The following is a 20,232-nucleotide window of genomic DNA, read 5'->3' on the forward strand; positions in this document are numbered from 1 at the left end:
CTTTGAAAGTTTCTTCAAGTGCAGTCGCAAAAACCATCAAGCGCTATGATGAAACTGGCTCTCATGAGGACCACCACAGGAATGGAAGACCCAGAGTTACCTCTGCTGCAGAGGGTAAGTTCATTAGAGTTACCAGCCTCAGAAATTGCAGCCCAAATAAATGCTTCACACAGTTCAAGTAACAGACACATCTCAACATCAACTGTTCAGAGGGGACTGTGTGAATCAGGCCTTCATGGTCGAATTGCTGCAAACAAACAACTACTAAAGGACTCCAATAAGAAGAAGAGACCTACTTGGGCCAAGAAACACAAACAATGGACATTAGACCGGTGGAAATGTGTCCTTTGGTCTGGAGTCCAAATTTGAGATTTTTGGTTCAAACTGCCGTGTCTTTGTGAGATGCGGTGTGGGTGAACGGATGATCTCAGCATGTGTAGTTACCACCGTAAAGCATGGAGGAGGAGGTGTTATGGTGTGGGGGTGCTTTGCTGGTGACACTCTGTGATTTATTTAGAATTCAAGGCACACTTAACCAGCATGGCTACCACAGCATTCTTCAGCAATACGCCATCCCATCTGGTCTGGGCTTAGTGGGACTATCATTTGTTTTTCAACAGGACAATGACCCAACACACCTCCAGGCTGTGTAAGGGCTATTTTACCAAGAAGGAGAGTGATGGAGTGCTGCATCAGATGACCTGGCTTCCACAATCCCCCGACCTCAACCCAATTGAGATGGTTTGTGATGAGTCGGACCGCAGAGTGAAGGAAAAGCAGCCAACAAGTGCTCAGCATATGTGGGAACTCCTTCAAGACTGTTGGAAAAGCATTCCAGGTGAAGCTGGGTGAGAGAATGCCAAGAGTGTGCAAAGCTGTCATCAAGGCAAAGGGTGGCTACTTAGAAGAATCTCAAATATAACATATATTTTTATTTGTTTAACACTTTTTTGTTTACTACATGATTCCATATGTGTTATTTCATAGTTTTGATGTCTTCACTATTATTCTACAATGTCAAAATATAGAAAAACACACACGTGCAATTTACCACATAGAAGCTAAATATTTTTACAATTTAATTATAGGTAGCCCTTTTCTTTTAATCCAGGCTTTATCTAAATATTCCGCAAACGGAAATACACAATGGACAAAAAAACATTTTAGTTTCTCATCATCGCTCAGCCACATAATGCCAGGGTTTATCTGGTGTGAATGTGTGAATTAGGACAAATATAAGCACCCACCTAATAATTACAATAATTATAATAATAATTATCATTATTGTTATTATTATTTTTATTATTACAAGCTCTAGTGTTCTTTTTTGGAAACAATGTTTCCATCAGTAGTTTGACACTGAGGACTTGTAAAGAGCAGAATCTACAACCTCTTCATCGTCAAGACAGTTGCTTTGTGAGAAGGTGTTAGCCATGGAAGATGGTTCATCCATTGTTATGTAAATGCCAGCTGAAAAGTACCAGTGGCCTGGCCTTGGCCCCAAGCCAGACCAGGTCCACTGAGGTTATGGCCCAGAGAAACACTGGAGCCAGGCCGTGGAGGTGGAAACACAGAAGTCTGAGGCTTTGTTAGTGGGTTCGATCCCCGGGACCACCCATACACAAAAATGTATGCACACATGACTGTAAGTCGCTTTGGATAAAAGCGTCTGCTAAATGGCATATTATTATTATTATTATTAAGTCTCTGGTGTGTGTGTTAGGTGAGTGGTGCGTGTTACACATTAACTATACACTAAGGAAATGTAAAGCTCATGGTTGGCTTTCCGAACTGTTCAGTCATTATACCTTCATTAGGACTAAGCTGAGTAGTTACATATTATGACTTGAGGGCAACGTCTTTCTCAGTCCTTTATTGATCCCTTCTCTCTTGTCTGCGCCCTCCTGTGAAAAGCGTTGTCTGTGTGTGTGTGTGTTCAATGGGAAGCCAGACTGTGACAGATGTCCATTTAATGCTAAATTAGACAATAGAACTGAATATCACTTGGTTCACTTCTTTCCGTCTTCCCCCCCAGCTATGGCTGAAGATGTCTCTGGACTCTGATAAGGTGTGTGGGCTGCTGTCCCGGGACTCCAGGACCTCCTGTGTCTTCCAGGCTGCAGACGAGAAGGATGATATACCAGGGGTGGGGGAGGACAGGTATGCTCCAAAACCCTGTACCTCCTCTCTCTCTCTCTCTCTCTCTCTCTCTCTCTCTCTCTCTCTCTCTCTCTCTCTCTCTCTCTCTCTCTCTCTCTCTCTCTCTCTCTCTCTCTCTCTCTCTCTCTCTCTCTCTCTCTCTCTCTCTCTCTCTCTCTCTCTCTCTCTCTCTCTCTCTCTCTCTCTCTCTCTCTCTCTCTCTCTCTCTCTCTCTCTCTCTCTCTCTCTCTCTCTCTCTCTCTCTCTCTCTCTCTCTCTCTCTCTCTCTCTCTCTCTCTCTCTCTCTCTCTCTCTCTCTCTCTCTCTCTCTCTCTCTCTCTCTCTCTCTCTCAACTAGAGTTTCAATGCTACATCAGATATGCTGGGACTTTCCTCCCACACACATTAGACCTCTTTCCCAATCACCCACACAGTGAGGGAACTAACTGTCTTTTCTCTCTCAGATCACTCCATTTAGTCCTACCTTTGCTTTCACACCAAATTCTCGTAATATCTTTTCAGTTTGGGTGAAATGTATTTGTGCCTTTCTCCTATCTCCCTGTTCAGTGTTCTGGAGATGCTGAGCTATTCTAAGTTCTCTGACCTGGAGACATGGCTGTGCATGCCCTCCACGCTGCTCCCCAGGGCCCTAGAGTCCACCCGCTCTACCTCCTCCTCAGGCTCCACCTCTACAGCACACCGCTCCACATGCAGCGAGACTGGCGAGACAGACACACCACACAGGTACATCAGACCTAGGTACAAATGTCAAATACTTTGAACGTTTGCTTTGGCCTGCCTGGCGTGTCAGCTGATGAGGTTTGCACTTTTGGGACTTTTCTATTGGTTCCATGGCAACAGGAAAGCTCAATCAAGCACAGCTAAAGTTTTTGCAATTATTTAAAATAGTATTTCAATCCAGGTCTGCAGGACATGTTTTGGTGTCGAGTGGTAGCATTTGAGAAGATTATTAAAGAGACAGAAGCTTCAACGATGTCCCGCTTAAAGCACTTCACTTTAAGAGCTGAGTTTTCTCTGGTGTTATCAAGTGTCTGTGGAGGTTTCAAAGCCCATACATCCACAGGCCTGGTGTGGTCTTGTGTGGTTTAGTCTTTCAGTCATTACAAAGGCCCAATCCACCAGCCTTTCTCCATCAGTTACTACTGAGACACTTGAAGCACTTGACTCCCCAGATTCAGCTGCTGTGTGGCTGTTAACGCGCACACACACACACACACACACACACACACACACACACACACACACACACACACACACACACACACACACACACACACACACACACACACACACACAGGTAACTTGATACAACTATTGGTCCTTGAACACCACTGCCTTTGACTGGGTCCCTCAGTGCCATGATGTGTGATTATGTTGCCAGTGTAGTTTTGAATGAGTGGTCACCAAGCCTTACCCAGCTCCCCCCTCCCCCTGGTCACCCCAACATAAACTCTCACAGTATGTGTATCTTCCTGTTAGTGGCAGACATTGATGTCCATGGAAGTCGAATGCAATCGTCCAAAGTTGACGCGATAACAAATTATAGAGCAGTGGACATGTTTTGAGAATTGGTCGATGTTGAGTTACTGCGGTAAAGAGCTATGCTGAGTTGGGAGAAGGTGTTGGAGTTTTTCGTGCGGAGGAGAAGGAGAGGAGCCCATAGAAGATCATGGAGAAGCCGCAGTTACAACGTCACTGAAGTCAGGTACTATAGGGGGATATAGTCAAAACTAGGTTATAGATATGTAATAACCGCTGTTTATAATCAGAGGGCCAGAAGGCTATGCAGGATTGTGCATCGTCATGTGCAAGCTATAAGTATTGGCAGTACAGACATAGAGTTCCGAATTCCACTGTAAAGAGCAAAGCTATACGATCTCCGCTGTGAATAATTAGAACGCTTCGGGCTAGGACTAATGCGTAATGCTGAAAGATGTTATGTAAGCTTCCTAATGATTTGGGAAAGGCTATTCAAGTTACCTGGATAATGGGTATTTGAGGTCTTGTGCAATGTTTGTATTGTATTTCTGGAACTTTAAAAAGTGCCTTTGCATCGTCATAGATGTCTGAATAGTTATAACAGAACAGAACGCGTTGACAGGCAGTGTGACTTATTATTTAACTTTGTACGTTTCATAGACTACTGTACATGTATCTCGTTGTGGGTTTTCCATTCAGGAGATGTATCATGAATATTTTAGCTCCTGCTAATAGAGTTGTGTGTGTGTGTGTGTGTGTGTGTGTGTGTGAGAGAGAAAGTGCATGTGTGTGTCAAACTGCCATGATCCAAATTAGGCACTATTAGTGTCACTCAAGAGCTCTGAAAAGAAAACCAGAAAATTAAATGTATCACATCTTCCCCTAACTAATGTTATAGTCGTTCTTCATTGTGAAAGAAGTGTGAAATATTAGGTGTGCGTCCCCAATGGCAACCTATTCCCTATAGTGCACTACTTTTAATAGAGCTCTATGGGCCCTGGTAAAACGTAGTGCACTATATAGGGAATAGAGTGAGATTTGGGACGCAACCAAGGTCATTGACACCTCAGAGGAGAAGTTATTGAAAGGGATGATTAAAATGTAGTCATGCTTGGTTTAATGTGAGTTCTCCCTTATTTACATTTTAGTCATTTAGTAGACACTCTTATCCAGAGCGACTTACAGGAGCAATTAGGGTTAAGTGCCTTGCTCAAGGGCACATCGACAGATATTTCACCTAGTTGGCTCGGGGATTAGAACCTGCGACCTTTCGGTTAATGGCACAACGCTCTTAACCACTAAGCTACCTGCCGCCCCTAATTGCATGTTAACTGCTCGTAGAATTCAAAAGCAGTGTTTTCTAATTCACCGACTACATCTCAAATGGCACCCTAAATCCCTACATAGAGCACTACTTTTGATAGAGCCCAATGGGGCCTGGTCAAAAGTAGTGCACTATATAGGGAATAGGGGGCCATTTGGAATGCACACTGTTCATTCAGACCAATATACTGAAATACCTTTATGGTTAATAGTGTCGACATTCCTACTGGTTTTGTCCAAACTGCTCATTGTTCAGCCAGACCAGACAAGCTAGACCACCACTAGCATGAATTTGGAACCTTTCCACTCCAAAAACAAAATTTATTAAAATATATCTAAAATACGGTTTTAAATCCAGAAATAGACCTGTTTTTAATTGGTCAGTCCAGAAATAGACCAGTTGTACTTGGTCAATCCAGAGGTCTACAGGTGTTAACTTCCTGTCTTGTGTCTTCTACTTCCTGTGTCTGTCGTAGACCTCTAGAGAGGGAGGCCATGTTCCTGACCCCTGCACTGGGGCGGGAAATCCCGTTCCTGGCCACACCCTTCGCCCCCATCCTGTCCTCTACGCCGTGCAACATGACCCCACAGGGCGGGGTCAGCGTCAGGAAGCGCAGGAGATTGGCGGCCAGCCCCGGGGGACTACACTGGACCTCTACAGGTACACACTGACCTAACTATCTGTTTGTCAGTCTGTCTGGCTGTCTATCTCTCTTTCTCAGTCTCTCTCTCTGTCTCCCGCTCTGTTTTCAGTATAACTATTATCTCTGTTTGCTTTCTCTGTCAGCCTCCTATCTTTCTTTCTCTGTCACCCTCGTTCTCTCCATCTTTCTTACTCTGTCAGCCTCCTTCTCTCCATCTTTCTTTCTCTGTCAGCCTCCTATCTTTCTTTCTCTGTCAGCCTCCTTCTCTCCATCTTTCTTTCTCTGTCAGCCTCCTATCTTTCTTTCTCTGTCAGCCTCCTTATCTCCATCTTTCTTTCTCTGTCATTCTCATATCTTTCTTTCTCTGTCAGCCTCCTTATCTCCATCTTTCTTTCTCTGTCAGCCTCCTATCTTTCTTTCTCTGTCAGCCTCCTTATCTCCATCTTTCTTTCTCTGTCAGCCTCCCATCTTTCTTACTCTGTCAGCCTCCTTCTCTCCATCTTTCTTTCTCTGTCAGCCTCCTATCTTTCTTACTCTGTCAGCCTCCTTCTCTCCATCTTTCTTTCTCTGTCAGCCTCCTATCTTTCTTACTCTGTCAGCCTCCTTATCTCCATCTTTCTTACTCTGTCACCCTCCTTCTCTCCATCTTTCTTTCTCTGTCAGCCTCCTATCTTTCTTACTCTGTCAGCCTCCTTCTCTCCATCTTTCTTACTCTGTCACCCTCCTTCTCTCCATCTTTCTTTCTCTGTCAGCCTCCTATCTTTCTTACTCTGTCAGCCTCCTTCTCTCCATCTTTCTTTTTCTGTCAGCCTCCTATCTTTCTTACTCTGTCAGCCTCCTTCTCTCCATCTTTCTTTCTCTGTCAGCCTCCTTATCTCCATCTTTCTTTCTCTGTCAGCCTCCTATCTTTCTTTCTCTGTCAGCCTCCTTATCTCCATCTTTCTTTCTCTGTCAGCCTCCCATCTTTCTTACTCTGTCAGCCTCCTTCTCTCCATCTTTCTTTCTCTGTCAGCCTCCTATCTTTCTTACTCTGTCAGCCTCCTTCTCTCCATCTTTCTTTCTCTGTCAGCCTCCTATCTTTCTTACTCTGTCAGCCTCCTTATCTCCATCTTTCTTACTCTGTCACCCTCCTTCTCTCCATCTTTCTTTCTCTGTCAGCCTCCTATCTTTCTTACTCTGTCAGCCTCCTTCTCTCCATCTTTCTTACTCTGTCACCCTCCTTCTCTCCATCTTTCTTTCTCTGTCAGCCTCCTATCTTTCTTACTCTGTCAGCCTCCTTCTCTCCATCTTTCTTTTTCTGTCAGCCTCCTATCTTTCTTACTCTGTCAGCCTCCTTCTCTCCATCTTTCTTTCTCTGTCAGCCTCCTATCTTTCTTACTCTGTCAGCCTCCTTCTCTCCATCTTTCTTACTCTGTCACCCTCCTTCTCTCCATCTTTCTTACTCTGTCAGCCTCCTTCTCTCCATCTTTCTTTCTCTGTCAGCCTCCTATCTTTCTTACTCTGTCAGCCTCCTTCTCTCCATCTTTCTTTCTCTGTCAGTCGCTTCCTCTCTCTCTTTGTCATGTTGGGTGGGGTGAGTCAAGGACCTCATTAACCTCTTGTCTTATTTTACAACCCCTTCACTTCTCAGTAGTGAACGTTCTCTTCCCTCAGATCTGCGTTGATTGCTCACTGATGGTCATGTTTATGCTGTGGAGTGGCGTGCTTCCTGTATTAGTGTGTGTGCATGCTTGTGTGTGTGTGTGTCTCAGCTCCACCCTTATGGGGAATGATAAAGACCTCTTCCTGTTAGGAGATGTGTTTAATCTCTCTATCTCCTCTCCCGCTCTACTGTTAGGTGTTAGAAGTCTAACCATAAGTATTCGAACTAGGAGTTTTCACTTTACACCACTAGAGGGAGCTCTAGTCTAATACAAGCACTGTGCTGCCAGAGTAGGACCTAACTCAACAGTAACATACCAGTCCAATATCTCAACTCTGGGTAGAAAATGAGTTAATGTCAGTGTTGAGTCCGGTCTCGAGACCACATATTGAGTATCTCGGTCTTGTTTTGGTGTAGAATACATTTTGATGTAATTACAGTATCAGCTTCCATTCTGTCAGCGCATTAAACTGCTTCGCCAGGCCAACATTTCCACACTCCTTTCATGACACATTACTATCTTATCACCTATTGAATCCTGGGCTTCCTACTTTTCTCATAACATTAGTTACCTACTGTCCTTTACTTCCGTTGAAAAATATCCTCAAACTTTGTCGCGCTCATCAGAATTTCATTAATTCGCAGGTAAGGAAGAGTGGGGGAAATTGTTTGAAAGTTGCGCGCTCACTATTAGTAAGGGGAGACCGGGGAAAGTTGTATCATATTTAGTATTTTTATCTATGGATTGGCTGCGGTTCTGGATTTTCTGGAAACCCAATTTGCAGTGGTTAAAGATACAGAATTCTGTGCATGTGAAGGATTTTCTCTTTATGTAGCTGATGTAGCTGATGTAGCTGATGTAGCTGACGTAGCTGACGCTCAGTGCTCCGCTGCCACTTCCCCCTCCTTGATCAGCGATGAACGCCTTTGTTTAGTGTAGCCTACAAACTTCATGTTGTACACAAAGGACATGTTCAAACTATTGCAATCCATGCCTGTTCAGCATAAGCATGATTTCATGTTATTTTTTCAGGAGGGAAGTTAGGCTACATGCAGCTATTTACAGTATATTGTACACAAAAGACATGATCAACATGTTCGTACAAACTCGCAGATAGTTTTTTGCCCCAATGCAAAACTCAAGTGGGGAGTTACATGCAGCCATCTAGGCAGCATATCAAACACAAGCAAGACACAGACGCCGTCTTATTAGTGATTTTATGTTCTTTTTTCATCAACATTGTAAACATTGGCTAAGCAGGAGGCAGACAGGCATTCAAAGTAGTAGTGTTATTTTTCAGCAACTCTACCATATGGCAACAACTACAAAGATTAGCCTACATCAGGGAAGGGCAACTGGCGGGGCGCATCTGGCGAATCCCCCTTCTATAGGTCTGCGGATCAATCCCCCCCCCCACCAAAGAAATACCAAAACGATATATATATATATAGACAGTGAGGGAAAAAAGTATTTGATCCCCTGCTGATTTTGTACGTTTGTCCACTGACAAAGAAATGATCAGTCTATAATTTTAATGGTAGGTTTATTTGAACAGTGAGAGACAGAATAACAACTTGTCACGATCGTCGTAATAAGTGGACCAAGGCGCAGCGTGTTATGCGTACATCTTTTAATGCGTACTTTGCACAATACAACAAAACAACAAAACGAAACGTGAAGTCCTCGGTCATACAACACAAACCTAAACGGAACAAGATCCCACAAATGACAAGTGCACAACAGGCTGCCTAAGTATGGTCCCCAATCAGAGACAACAAGACACAGCTGCCTCCGATTGGGAACCACCCCGGCCAACACAGAAATACACGATCTAGAAAAGAACACATAGAAAACAAAACATAGACACTACACATAGAAACTAACACCCTGGCTCAACATATAAGAGTCCCCAGAGCCAGGGCGTGACAGTACCCCCCCCCCAAAGGCACGGACTGCGACCGCGCCAACTAAACCCAACAGGGGAGGGGCCGGGTGGGCATTCCGCCTCGGAGGCGGATCCGGCTCGGGCGTGACCACCACTCTCTAACTACCCCCGTAGCGCCCCTGGTCTGGTCCCGCTGGCTGGAGCTGGACTGGACATCGGTGGAGCGGATTGCTTAGGCTCCGGTGTGGAGCAGCTGACCGGTACCTGACCAGGCACCGGTGAAACAGGCACGGGCTGTGCCGGACTGGCGACAGCGCACCACTGGCTTGGTGCGGGGAGCAGGAACAGGCCGGACCGGGCTGACGACGCGCACCACTGGCTTGGTGCGGGGAGCAGGAACGGGCCGGACCGGGCTGACGACGAGCACCACAGGCTTGGTGCGGGGAGCAGGTACAGGCCGGACCGGGCTGGCGACGCGCACCACAGGCTTGGTGTGAGGAACAGGAACCGGCCGGGCCGGGCTGGCGACACGCACCACAGGCTTGGTGCGGGGAGCAGGAACAGGCCGGACCGGGTTGGCGACGCGCACCACTGGCTTGGTGCGGGGAGCAGGAACAGGCCGGACCGGGCTGGCGACGCGCACCACAGGCTTGGTGCGGGGAGCAGGAACAGGCCGGACCGGGCTGGCGATGCGCACCACTGGCTTGGTGCGAGGGACAGGAACAGGCCGGGCCGGGCTGGCGACGCGCACCACAGGCTTGGTGCGAGGGGCAGGAACAGGCCGGGCCGGGCTGGGAACACGCACCACTAACCTAGTACGAGGAGCAGGAACGGGTCGGGCCGGACTGGGAACACGCACCACTAACTTAGTGCGGGGAGCAGGAACGGGTTGGGCCGTACTGGGAACACGCACCACTAACTTAGTGCGGGGAGCAGGAACGGGTCGGGCCGGACTGGGAACACGCACCACTAACTTAGTGCGGGGAGCAGGAACGGGTCGGGCCGGACTGGGAACACGCACCACTAACTTAGTGCGGGGAGCGGGAACGGGTTGGGCCGGACTGGGAACACGCACCACTAACTTAGTGCGGGGAGCAGGAATGGGCCTGACCGTACTGGGAACACACACCACTGGCCTTGTGCGGGAATCAGGAACGGGCCGGACCGGACTGGTGACACACACCACTTGCTTGGTGCGAGGAGCGGGACTGGGTTTCCTCATAAACCTCCGCTCCATCTGCTGCCTACTCAGTTCCTCTCGCCGTGCCTCCACACTCTCCTTCTCCCTCCTGACCAATGGCCCCCGTAACCTGGTGGCCTCCTCTCCTAGTCCACAAACTCGCCCTGTAGCTGCCTCCAGCAGCCCCGTCGTCCATGCCGTGTGCCCCCCCAAAAAAATTATTGGGGTTGCCTCTCGCCTGTCCGACGACGACACTGTTGGCGCCGTACCTCCTCTCTCGCCAGGGCTTTAACTTTAGCCCATGGCCCTTTGCCCGCGAACATGTTCTCCCAGGACCACCATTGGCCCACCTGGGCCATCGCCAACCTCTCCAGCTCCTTACCCGGCGTTTGCTCCTGCACACGCTGCTTGGTTCTTGTATGGTGGGATCTTCTGTCACGATCGTCGTAATAAGTGGACCAAGGCGCAGCGTGATATGCGTACATCTTTTAATGCGTACTTTGCACAATACAACAAAACAACAAAACGAAACGTGAAGTCCTCGGTCATACAACACAAACCTAAACGGAACAAGATCCCACAAATGACAAGTGCACAACAGGCTGCCTAAGTATGGTTCCCAATCAGAGACAACAAGACACAGCTGCCTCCGATTGGGAACCACCCCGGCCAACACAGAAATACACGATCTAGAAAAGAACACATAGAAAACAAAACATAGACACTACACATAGAAACTAACACCCTGGCTCAACATATAAGAGTCCCCAGAGCCAGGGCGTGACACAACTAAAAAATCCAGAAAAACACATGTCAAAAATGTTAGAAATTGATTTGCATTTTAATGAGGGAAATAAGTATTTAACCCCCTCTCAATCAGAAAGATTTCTGTCTCCCAGGTGTCTTTTATACAGGTAACGAGCTGAGATTAGGAGCACACTCTTAAAGGGAGTGCTGCTAATCTCAGTTTGTTACCTGTATAAAAGACACCTGTCCACAGAAGCAATCAATCAATCAGATTCCAGACTCTCCACCATGGCCAAGACCAAAGAGCTCTCCAAGGATGTCAGGTACAAGATTGTAGACCTACACAAGGCTGGAATGGGCTACAAGACCATCGCCAAGCAGCTTGGTGAGAAGGTGACAACAGTTGGTGCGATTTTTCGCAAATGGAAGAAACACAAAAGAACTGTCAATCTCCCTCGGCCTGGGGCTCCATGCAAGATCTCACCTCGTGGAGTTGCAATGATCATGAGAACGGTGAGGAATCAGCCCAGAACTACACGGGAGGAACTTGTCAATGATTTCAAGGCAGCTGGGACCACAGTCACCAAGAAAACAATTGGTAACACACTACGCCGTGTAGGACTGAAATCCTGCAGCGCCCACAATGTCCCCCTGCTCAAGAAAGCACATATACAGGCCCATCTGAAGTTTGCCAATGAACATCTGAATGATTCAGAGGAGAACTGTGTGAAAGTGTTGTGGTCAGATGAGACCAAAATCGAGCTCTTTGGTATCAACTCAACTCGCCGTGTTTGGAGGAGGAGGAATGCTGCCTATGACCCCAAGAACACCATCCCCACCGTCAAACATGGAGGTGGAAACATTATGCTTTGGGGGTGTTTTTCTGCTAAGGGGACAGGACAACATCACCGCATCAAAGGGACGATGGACCGTCAAATCTTGGGTGAGAACCTCCTTCCCTCAGCCAGGGCATTGAAAATGGGTTGTGGATGGGTATTCCAGCATGACAATGACCCAAAACACACGGCCAAGGCAACAAAGGAGTGGCTCAAGAAGAAGCACATTAAGGTCCTGGAGTGGCCTAGCAGAGGGGTCAAATACTTATTTCCCTCATTAAAATGCAAATCAATTTATAACATTTTTGACATGCGTTTTTCTGGATTTTTTTGTTGTTATTCTGTCTCTCACTGTTCAAATAAACCTACCATTATAATTATAGACTGATCACGTCTTTGTCAGTGGTCAAACATACAAAATCAGCAGGGGATCAAATACTTTTTTCCCTCACTGTATATATATATATATATATATATAAAGCTCCTTGACTTTTTCCACATTTTATGTTACAGCCTTATTCTAAAATGTATTAAATCGTTTTTTTCCCTCATCAATCTACACACAATACCCCATAATGACAAAGCAACAACAGGTTTTTAGAAATGTTTGCTAATTTTTAATTAAAAAGAAACGAAAATATCACATTTACAATAGTATTCAGACCCTTTACTCAGTACTTTGTTGAAGCACCTTTGGCAGCGATTACCACCTCGAGTCTTCTTGGGTATGACGCTACAAGCTTGGCACACCTGTATTTGGGGAGTTTCTTCCATTCTTCTCTGCAGATCTTCTCAAGCTCTGTCAGGTTGGATGGGGAGCGTTGCGGCACAGCTATTTTCAGGTCTCTCCAGAGATGTTCGATCGGGTTCAATTCCGGCCTCTGGCTGGGCCACTCAAGGACATTCAGAGACTTTCCTACGCCCCAGTCTGAGGTCCTGAGCGCTCTGGAGCAGGTTTTCATCAAGGATCTCTCTGTACTTTGCTCCATTCATCTTTGCCCCGATCCTGACTAGTCTCCCAGTCCCTGCCGCTGAAAAACATCCCCACACCATGATGCTGCCACCACCATGCTTCACCATAGGGATGGTGCCAGGTTTCCTCCAGATGTGACGCTTGGCATTCAGGCCAAAGAGGTCAATCTTGGGTTCATCAGACCAGAGAATGTAGTTTCTCATGGTCTGAGAGTCTTTAGGTGCCTTTTGGCAAACTCCAAGCGGGCTGTCATGTGCCTTTTACTGAGGAGTGGCTTCCATCTGGCCACTCTACCATAAAGGCCTGATTGGTGGAGTGCTGCAGAGATGGTTGTACTTCTGGAAGCTTCTCCCATCTCCACAGAAGAACTCTGGAGCTCTGTAAGAGTGACCATCGTGTGCTTGGTCACCCCCCTGACCAAGGCCCTTCTCCCCCGATTGCTCAGCTTGGCCGGGCGGCCAGCTCTAGGAAGAGTCTTCGTGGTTCCAAACTTCTTCCATTTAAGAATGATGGAGGCCACTGTGTTCTTGGGGACCTTCAATGCTGCAGACAGTTTTTGGTACCCTCCCCCAGATCTGTGCCTCGACACAATCCTGTCTCTGAGCTCTACGGACAATTCCTTCAACCTCATGGCTTGGTTTTTTCTCTGACATGCACTGTCAACTGTGGGACCTTATATAGACAGGTGTGTGCCTATCCAAATCATGCTCAATCAATTGAATTTACCACAGGTGGACTCCAATCAAGTTGTAGAAACATCTCAAGGGTGATCAATGGAAACAGGATGCACCTGAGCTCAATTTTGAGTGTCATAGCAAAGGGTCTGAATACTTATGTAAATAAGGTATTTCTGTTTATAATTTTAATACTCTGAAAACCTGTTCTCGCTTTGTCATTATGGGCTATTGCGTGTAGATTGCTGAGGATAAAAAAAAAAACAAATTTTTTACAATGCTATTTTTCAGAGAATAAGTTAACTACTGACTTTCAGCATGCATATAGAGAAGGGCACTCAACTTGTACTGCACTGACTCGGATGACTGATGATTGGTTAAAATAAATGGGTAATAAGATGATGGTTGGAGCTGTACTGTTAGATTTCAGTGTAGCCTTTGATGTTATTGATCGTAAATTGTTATAAAAAAAACTATGGCTTTACATCACCTGCCATCACGTGGTTGCAGAGTTATTCATCCAATAGAACCCAGAGTGTTCTTCAATGGAAGTTTCTCTAACATCAGATATGTACAGTGCGGTTTCCTTCAGGGCAGTTACCTTGGGCCGTTACTCTTCTCTATTTTTACAAATGACTTGCCACTGGTCTTACACGAAGCTAGAATGACTATGTATGCGATGATTTCACACTCTACATGTCAGCACCCAAAGCCGGTGAGCTCAATAAAATTCTATATAAGGTGTTACAGTCAGTATCAGAATGGGTGATTAATAATAAACTAATTTTAAATACATCTAAACCTAAAACCATTTGATTTTGTTCAAAACATTCTCTAAGACCTATACCTCAACTGGAGATGTACATAAAGGGTGTGACCATTGAGGAAGTTGAGGAAGCTAAACTCCTAGGTATAACATTGGATGGTCAGTTATCATGGGCAAGTCATATTGACAAAGTTGTTGTGAAGATGGAGATGGGTATGTCTGTTATAAAAATATGTTCTGCGTTTTTGACACAAAAATGAACTGTACTAGTTGTTCAGATTCTGGTCTTGTCCCATCTTGATTACTGTCCGGTAATATGGTCAAGTGCAGCAAAGAAAGACCTAGCAAAGCTGCAGCTGGCTCAAAACAGAGCAGCACACCTTGCCCTTAACTGCACATACAGAACTAACGTCAACAACATGCATGCCAGTCTTTCCTGGTTGAGGGTTGACGAGAGATTAACTGCTTCTCTTCCAGATAGTCTGCATAATCAAATAACATTCAGCTCAGACACCCATACATACTCCACAAGACATGCCACCAGGGATCTCTTCACAGTCCCCAAGTCCAAAACAAATTCACGACAACGCACAGTTTTATACAGAGCAATGATCGCATGGAACTACCTTCCATTTCCAATTACTCAATCAAACAGCAAAATTACCTTTAAAAAACAGTTTAAAAACAACTCCTAGAATGGTGGGGACTGAGAGAGGACACAGACACAAACACACGTTCACAAAGACACATTCTAGCACACATTTTTATTTATTTATATTGTTTGTATTATTGTTTAGTTGCATTGTTTGAGCAGCTGCTGCTTCTGCAAAAGCTAATGGGGAGCCAAGTAAACAAACAAGCCCAATTCTGATATCTTTTTTTACTTTTGACCAATCCAATCAGCTCTGAAAAATATGTGATTGGTCAAAAGACCAATTAGTGGAAAAAAATATCAGAATTGGGCTGCCTGTGTTAGTGTTGTCAGATGTTTTACTTCGATACCAGGTTTAGAATCATGATACTCGATACCAAAACGATAAACGATACTTGATACCAATAAAAATTAAGCATATTAGCTAATGTCAAATCAAATCAAATTCTATTGGACTACACATATTTAGCAGACGTTATTGTGGGTGTAGCGAAATGCTTCAACAGTGCAGTAGTATCTAACAATACACACATCTCAAGTAAAATAATGGAATTAAGAAATATATAAATATTAGGACGAGCAATGTCGGAGTGGCATTGACTAGAATACAGTAGAATACAGTATATAAACTCATCAAAAAAAGAAACGACCTGTCAACTGCGTTTATTTTCAGCAAACTTAACATATGTAAATATTTGTATGAACATAACAAGATTCAACAACTGAGACATAAACTGAACAAGTTCCACAGACATGTGACTAACAGAAATTGAATAATGTGTCCCTGAACAAAGGGGGGGGTCAAAATCAAAAGTAACAGTCAGTATCTGGTGTGGCCACCAGCTGCATTAAGTACTGCAGTGCATCTCCTCCTCATGGACTGCACCAGATTTGCCAGTTCTTGCTCTGAGATGTTACCCCACTCTTCCACCAAGGCACCTGCAAGTTCCCGGACATTTCTCGGGGGAATGGCCCTAGCCCTCACCCTCCGATCCAACAGGTCCCAGACGTGCTCAATGGGATTGAGATCCGGCCTCTTCGCTGGCCATGGCAGAACACTGACATTCCTGTCTTGCAGGAAATCACGCACAGAACGAGCAGTATGGCTGGTGGCATTGTCATGCTTGAGGGTCATGTCAGGATGAGCCTGCAGGAAGGGTACCACATGAGGGAAGAGGATGTCTTCCCTGTAACGCACAGCGTTGAGATTGCCTGCAATGACAACAAGCTCAGTCCGATGATGCTGTGACACACCGCCCCAGACCATAACGGACCCTCCACCTCCAAATCGATCCTGCTCCAGAGTACAGGTCTCGGTGTAACGCTCATTCCTTCTATGATAAATGCAAATCCGACCATCACCCCTGGTGAGACAAAACCACGACTCGTCAGTGAAGAGCACTTTTTGCCAGTCCTGTCTGGTCCAGCGACGGTGGGTTTGTGCCCATAGGCAACGTTGTTTCCGGTGATGTCTGGTGAGGACCTTCCTTACAACAGGCCTACAAGCCCTCAGTCCAGCCTCTCTCAGCACTGACTGTGCATTCCTGGTGTAAATCGGGCAGTTGTTGTTGCCATCCTGTACCTGTCCCGCAGGTGTGATGTTTGGATGTACCGATCCTGTGCAGGTGTTGTTACACGTGGTCTGCCACTGCGAGGACGATCAGCTGTCTGTCCTGTCTCCCTGTCTTAGGCGTCTCACAGTACATTGCAATGTATTGCCCTGGCCACATCTGCAGTCCTCATGCCTCCTTGCAGCATGCCTAAGGCACGTTCACACAGATGAGCAGGGACCCTGGGCATCTTTTTCAGAGTCAGTAGAAAGGCCTCTTTAGTGTCCTAAGTTCCATGTTTATTAATTGTTTATGGTTCATTGAACAATCATGGGAAACAGTGTTTACATTTTTTTTTTTTTTTTAAATTTTAGTCATTTAGCAGACGCTCTTATCCAGAGCGACTTACAGTTAGTGAGTGCATACATCTTTCATACTGGCCCCCCATGGGAATCGAACCCACAACCCTGGCGTTGCGCCATGCTTTACCAACTGAGCTACACGAGGGCCCTTTACAATGAAGATCTGTGAAGTTATTTGGATTTTTACAAATTATCTTTGAAAGACAGGGTCCTGAAAAAGGGATGTTTCTTTTTTTGCTGAGTTTACATATGAAATGAGTAAAACAGTATGTAAACATTATTAAAGTGACCAGTGATTCCATGTCTATGTACATAGGGCAGCAGCCTCTAAGGTGCAGGGTTGAGTAACCGGGTGGTAGCCGTCTAGTGACAGTGACTAAGTTCAGGGCAGGGTACTGGGTGGAGGCCGGCTAGTGATGGCTATTTAACAGTCTGATGGCCTTGATATAGAAGCTGTTTTTCAGTCTCTCGGTCCTAGCTTTGATGCACCTGTACTGACCTCGCCTTCTGGATGATAGCGGAGTGAACATGCCATAGTTCGGGTGGTTGATGTCCTTGATGATGTTTTTGTCCTTTCGGTGACATCGGGTGTAGTGTGCCCCCGGTGATGCGTTGGGCAGACTGCACCACCCTCTGGAGAGCCCTGCGGTTGCGGGCGGTGCAGTTGCCATACCAGGCGGTGATACAGCCCGACAGGATGCTCTCAATGGTGCATCTGTAAAAGTTGAACAGCATTCTTACATAGGTATTCCTCTTGTCCAGATGGGATAGGGCAGTGTGCAGTGTGATGACAATTGCATTATCTGTGGATCTATTGGGGCGTTATGCAAATTTAAGTGGGTCTAGACTGTCAGGTAAGGTGGAGGTGAGATGATCCTTAACTAGCCTCTCAAAGCACTTCATGATGACAGAAGTGAGTGCTATGGGGCGATAGTCATTTAGTTCAGTTACCTTTGCTTTCTTGGGTACAGGAACAATGGTGGACATCTTGAAGCAAGTGGGGACAGCAGACTGAGATAGGGAGAGATTGAATATGTCCGCAAACACTCCAGCCAGCTGGTCTGCACATGCTCTGAGGACGCGGCTAGGGATGCCGTCTGGGCCGGCAGCCTTGCGAGCGTTAACACCCTTAAATGTGAGGTTTAACATGCTTAAATGTCACAGAATAACAATATGAACAATATGTTGCTAACTGGTAGAACAAATAAAATAACAAATAGAATATCTTCTATTCTACATTTAATTTATTTTAAAAATAAACCTTCAATTTTCCTTATGCAAAACCATATCGGAGACTCAGAGCAATTACATCTAAACTGTTTTAAAATGTAATTTGATACATATCAGGGTTAATTTGAGCATCTATGGCCACAATATTGGGTCAAATGACATTCATTAGACCTAATGATTCATTATTCATTACAGCTAAATAAATGTATATATTAAATGAATAGTTTAGTTCCAAAACAAAACAAAAAAACTTTGAAGCTAATTTCTGAAGCTTTTATATTGCAATAGTCTACACACCATTAGAAATACAATGAATGTTACACAGCATACTACGATTCCCATTCCCAGAGTGCATTTCACTTCCCAGGGTGCAATGCTTTGCCCAGGGGCTGCCGGCTGGCTAGTGGCTACTGCTAGTAGGAAGTCCAGACAAACGCGAAGTAGTCTAAGTATATTGCTGTCAAGTTATGAGTGCATTTCACATTACTTTTGGGTTATATAATCATATTATGCTCACATGAATGTCTTGCTGAATATAAATTATGTTCATGTCATTGTCATAAAAAAATTATTCAAATTTAGTAGAATAACGACAACATTACAATGCAAATGTCATGTGTAAAATAGTTTTATGTCATTTGGAACTAAACCTCCTTGCACTGCACTGCTTTTTAACACCTTTTGTTTAGTTGTTTCGGTGGGCTGGCCCTCATCTGCTCTGTAATCAAAGTATTCCAATAGTTCACTGCTGTAGCCAGTTTCTTTTAACAAGCTGCGGGCGTGGAGGTATGTTTTTGTTAGAGAAAGCCATGCTGTTTGCATTTTCTCTCTCCTCGCTTCTCAAAAAGTGGCTTGCGCTGTGTCAGCTGTATGCGCAAGTGCAAGTAGCCTGCCTAGCTTACTACTGCCCCCTTGAGAAGATTCAGACAAATTACTATACAGACTCGATCCTCTCAATCCGTATATGACGTGAGACACATTTGACGTAAGTACCGAAAGTACAAAAAATTCTAGTACCGAACCGTTTTTCATGTTCTAGTATCGAAAAAGTACCGACTTTTCGGTATACCATGCAATACTAGCCTGTGTAAACGCAGGCAATGAGACAGCACTATATGGGTGAGTTCGTAATTCACCCTGGCAATTTACTCCGATATCAGAGTACTCTGGTGGTTTGAGAGTGTCAGAGAGCAGAATACTTTATGAATTTACGAATGCCCAACACCCGTTGAATATGACCGGTGTCAGTAAACGTCGGCAAAAAAACTTCATTAAATTGTTGCCAGCAGCACAGTTAGTCACTAACCCTCTAGATAACCAGCTCAGCTAGGGCGAGTATAATGGAGGTGTTCTCGCATTTGTTTCTCGAAGTAGCTAGCAAGCTAGCCAACTTTAACCATATAGCTTGACTGCCGTTGTGAGGTCAGAACGCTCAGATCAACCCTACTCATCAGCCAGCGTGTCCAGTGTGCGCTCTGACACTCGAGGCAATTTACGAACGCACCCTATGTTTATATCAGAACTTAGACTCTGTGTGGATAATGGTTGTATTCAATGCAGTAAATATATTATAAGTGGATGTTGAGTTCTGTAGCTCAGAGACTGTGGACATTTTGTTGTCACTCTACTTATCTGTCAGTATCAACTTTCTTTGATGTGTGCGTGTGTGTGTGTGTGTGTGTGCGTGCGTGCGTGCACTATACATATGAGAGTGAGTGAGTTTGCTAGTGTTGTGACTGTTATTTTTCATGCTGTATGTCTGTGAGTGTTCCTGATAAAAGTTATTAGACTGTTAGCTCCCTTCCCATCCTTCCCCTGCTGATGGCTGAAGCACAGCCAGAGTCCCATTAGATGCTACTGCTGTGGCACTTACATTCAGTCTCTCTGCGTGGCAGGAGAGGGAGTAGATAAGGAGGCTAAGAGGTGGTGGGAGAAGTGAGGAGGCAGACATGGAGGGAGAGGAGAGGAAGAAAGATGGAGGGAGAGGAGAGAACCAAAGGGATGGAGACTGGAGAGTCACTCATTTTATGTAGACTCTCTCGCTTTTCCCATCTCTCTTTTCAATTACCTCTTCTCTTCTCTCATGTCACACTCTGTCATTATCTTTCTCTTTTGTCAAAATCTCCTC

At 45.4% G+C, this 20,232-nt stretch overlaps 1 protein-coding gene across 1 annotated transcript in view; it reads left to right on the plus strand.

The window, feature by feature from the left end:
- The first annotated feature begins 2,715 nt into the window (after positions 1-2,715).
- The window catches only part of LOC121568182, a 108,013-nt gene continuing 90,496 nt past the window's right edge, over positions 2,716-20,232 (plus strand). The window contains exons 1-2 of the mRNA XM_041878773.1: positions 2,716-2,883; positions 5,439-5,623. Of these exons, the coding sequence (XP_041734707.1) occupies positions 2,717-2,883; positions 5,439-5,623 (352 nt within the window). The 5' untranslated portion in view covers position 2,716. The remainder of the gene's footprint in view (positions 2,884-5,438; positions 5,624-20,232) is intronic.

This window comes from Coregonus clupeaformis, chromosome 1 (genome assembly GCF_020615455.1).
Source record: "Coregonus clupeaformis isolate EN_2021a chromosome 1, ASM2061545v1, whole genome shotgun sequence".
Lineage (NCBI taxonomy): Eukaryota > Metazoa > Chordata > Actinopteri > Salmoniformes > Salmonidae > Coregonus > Coregonus clupeaformis.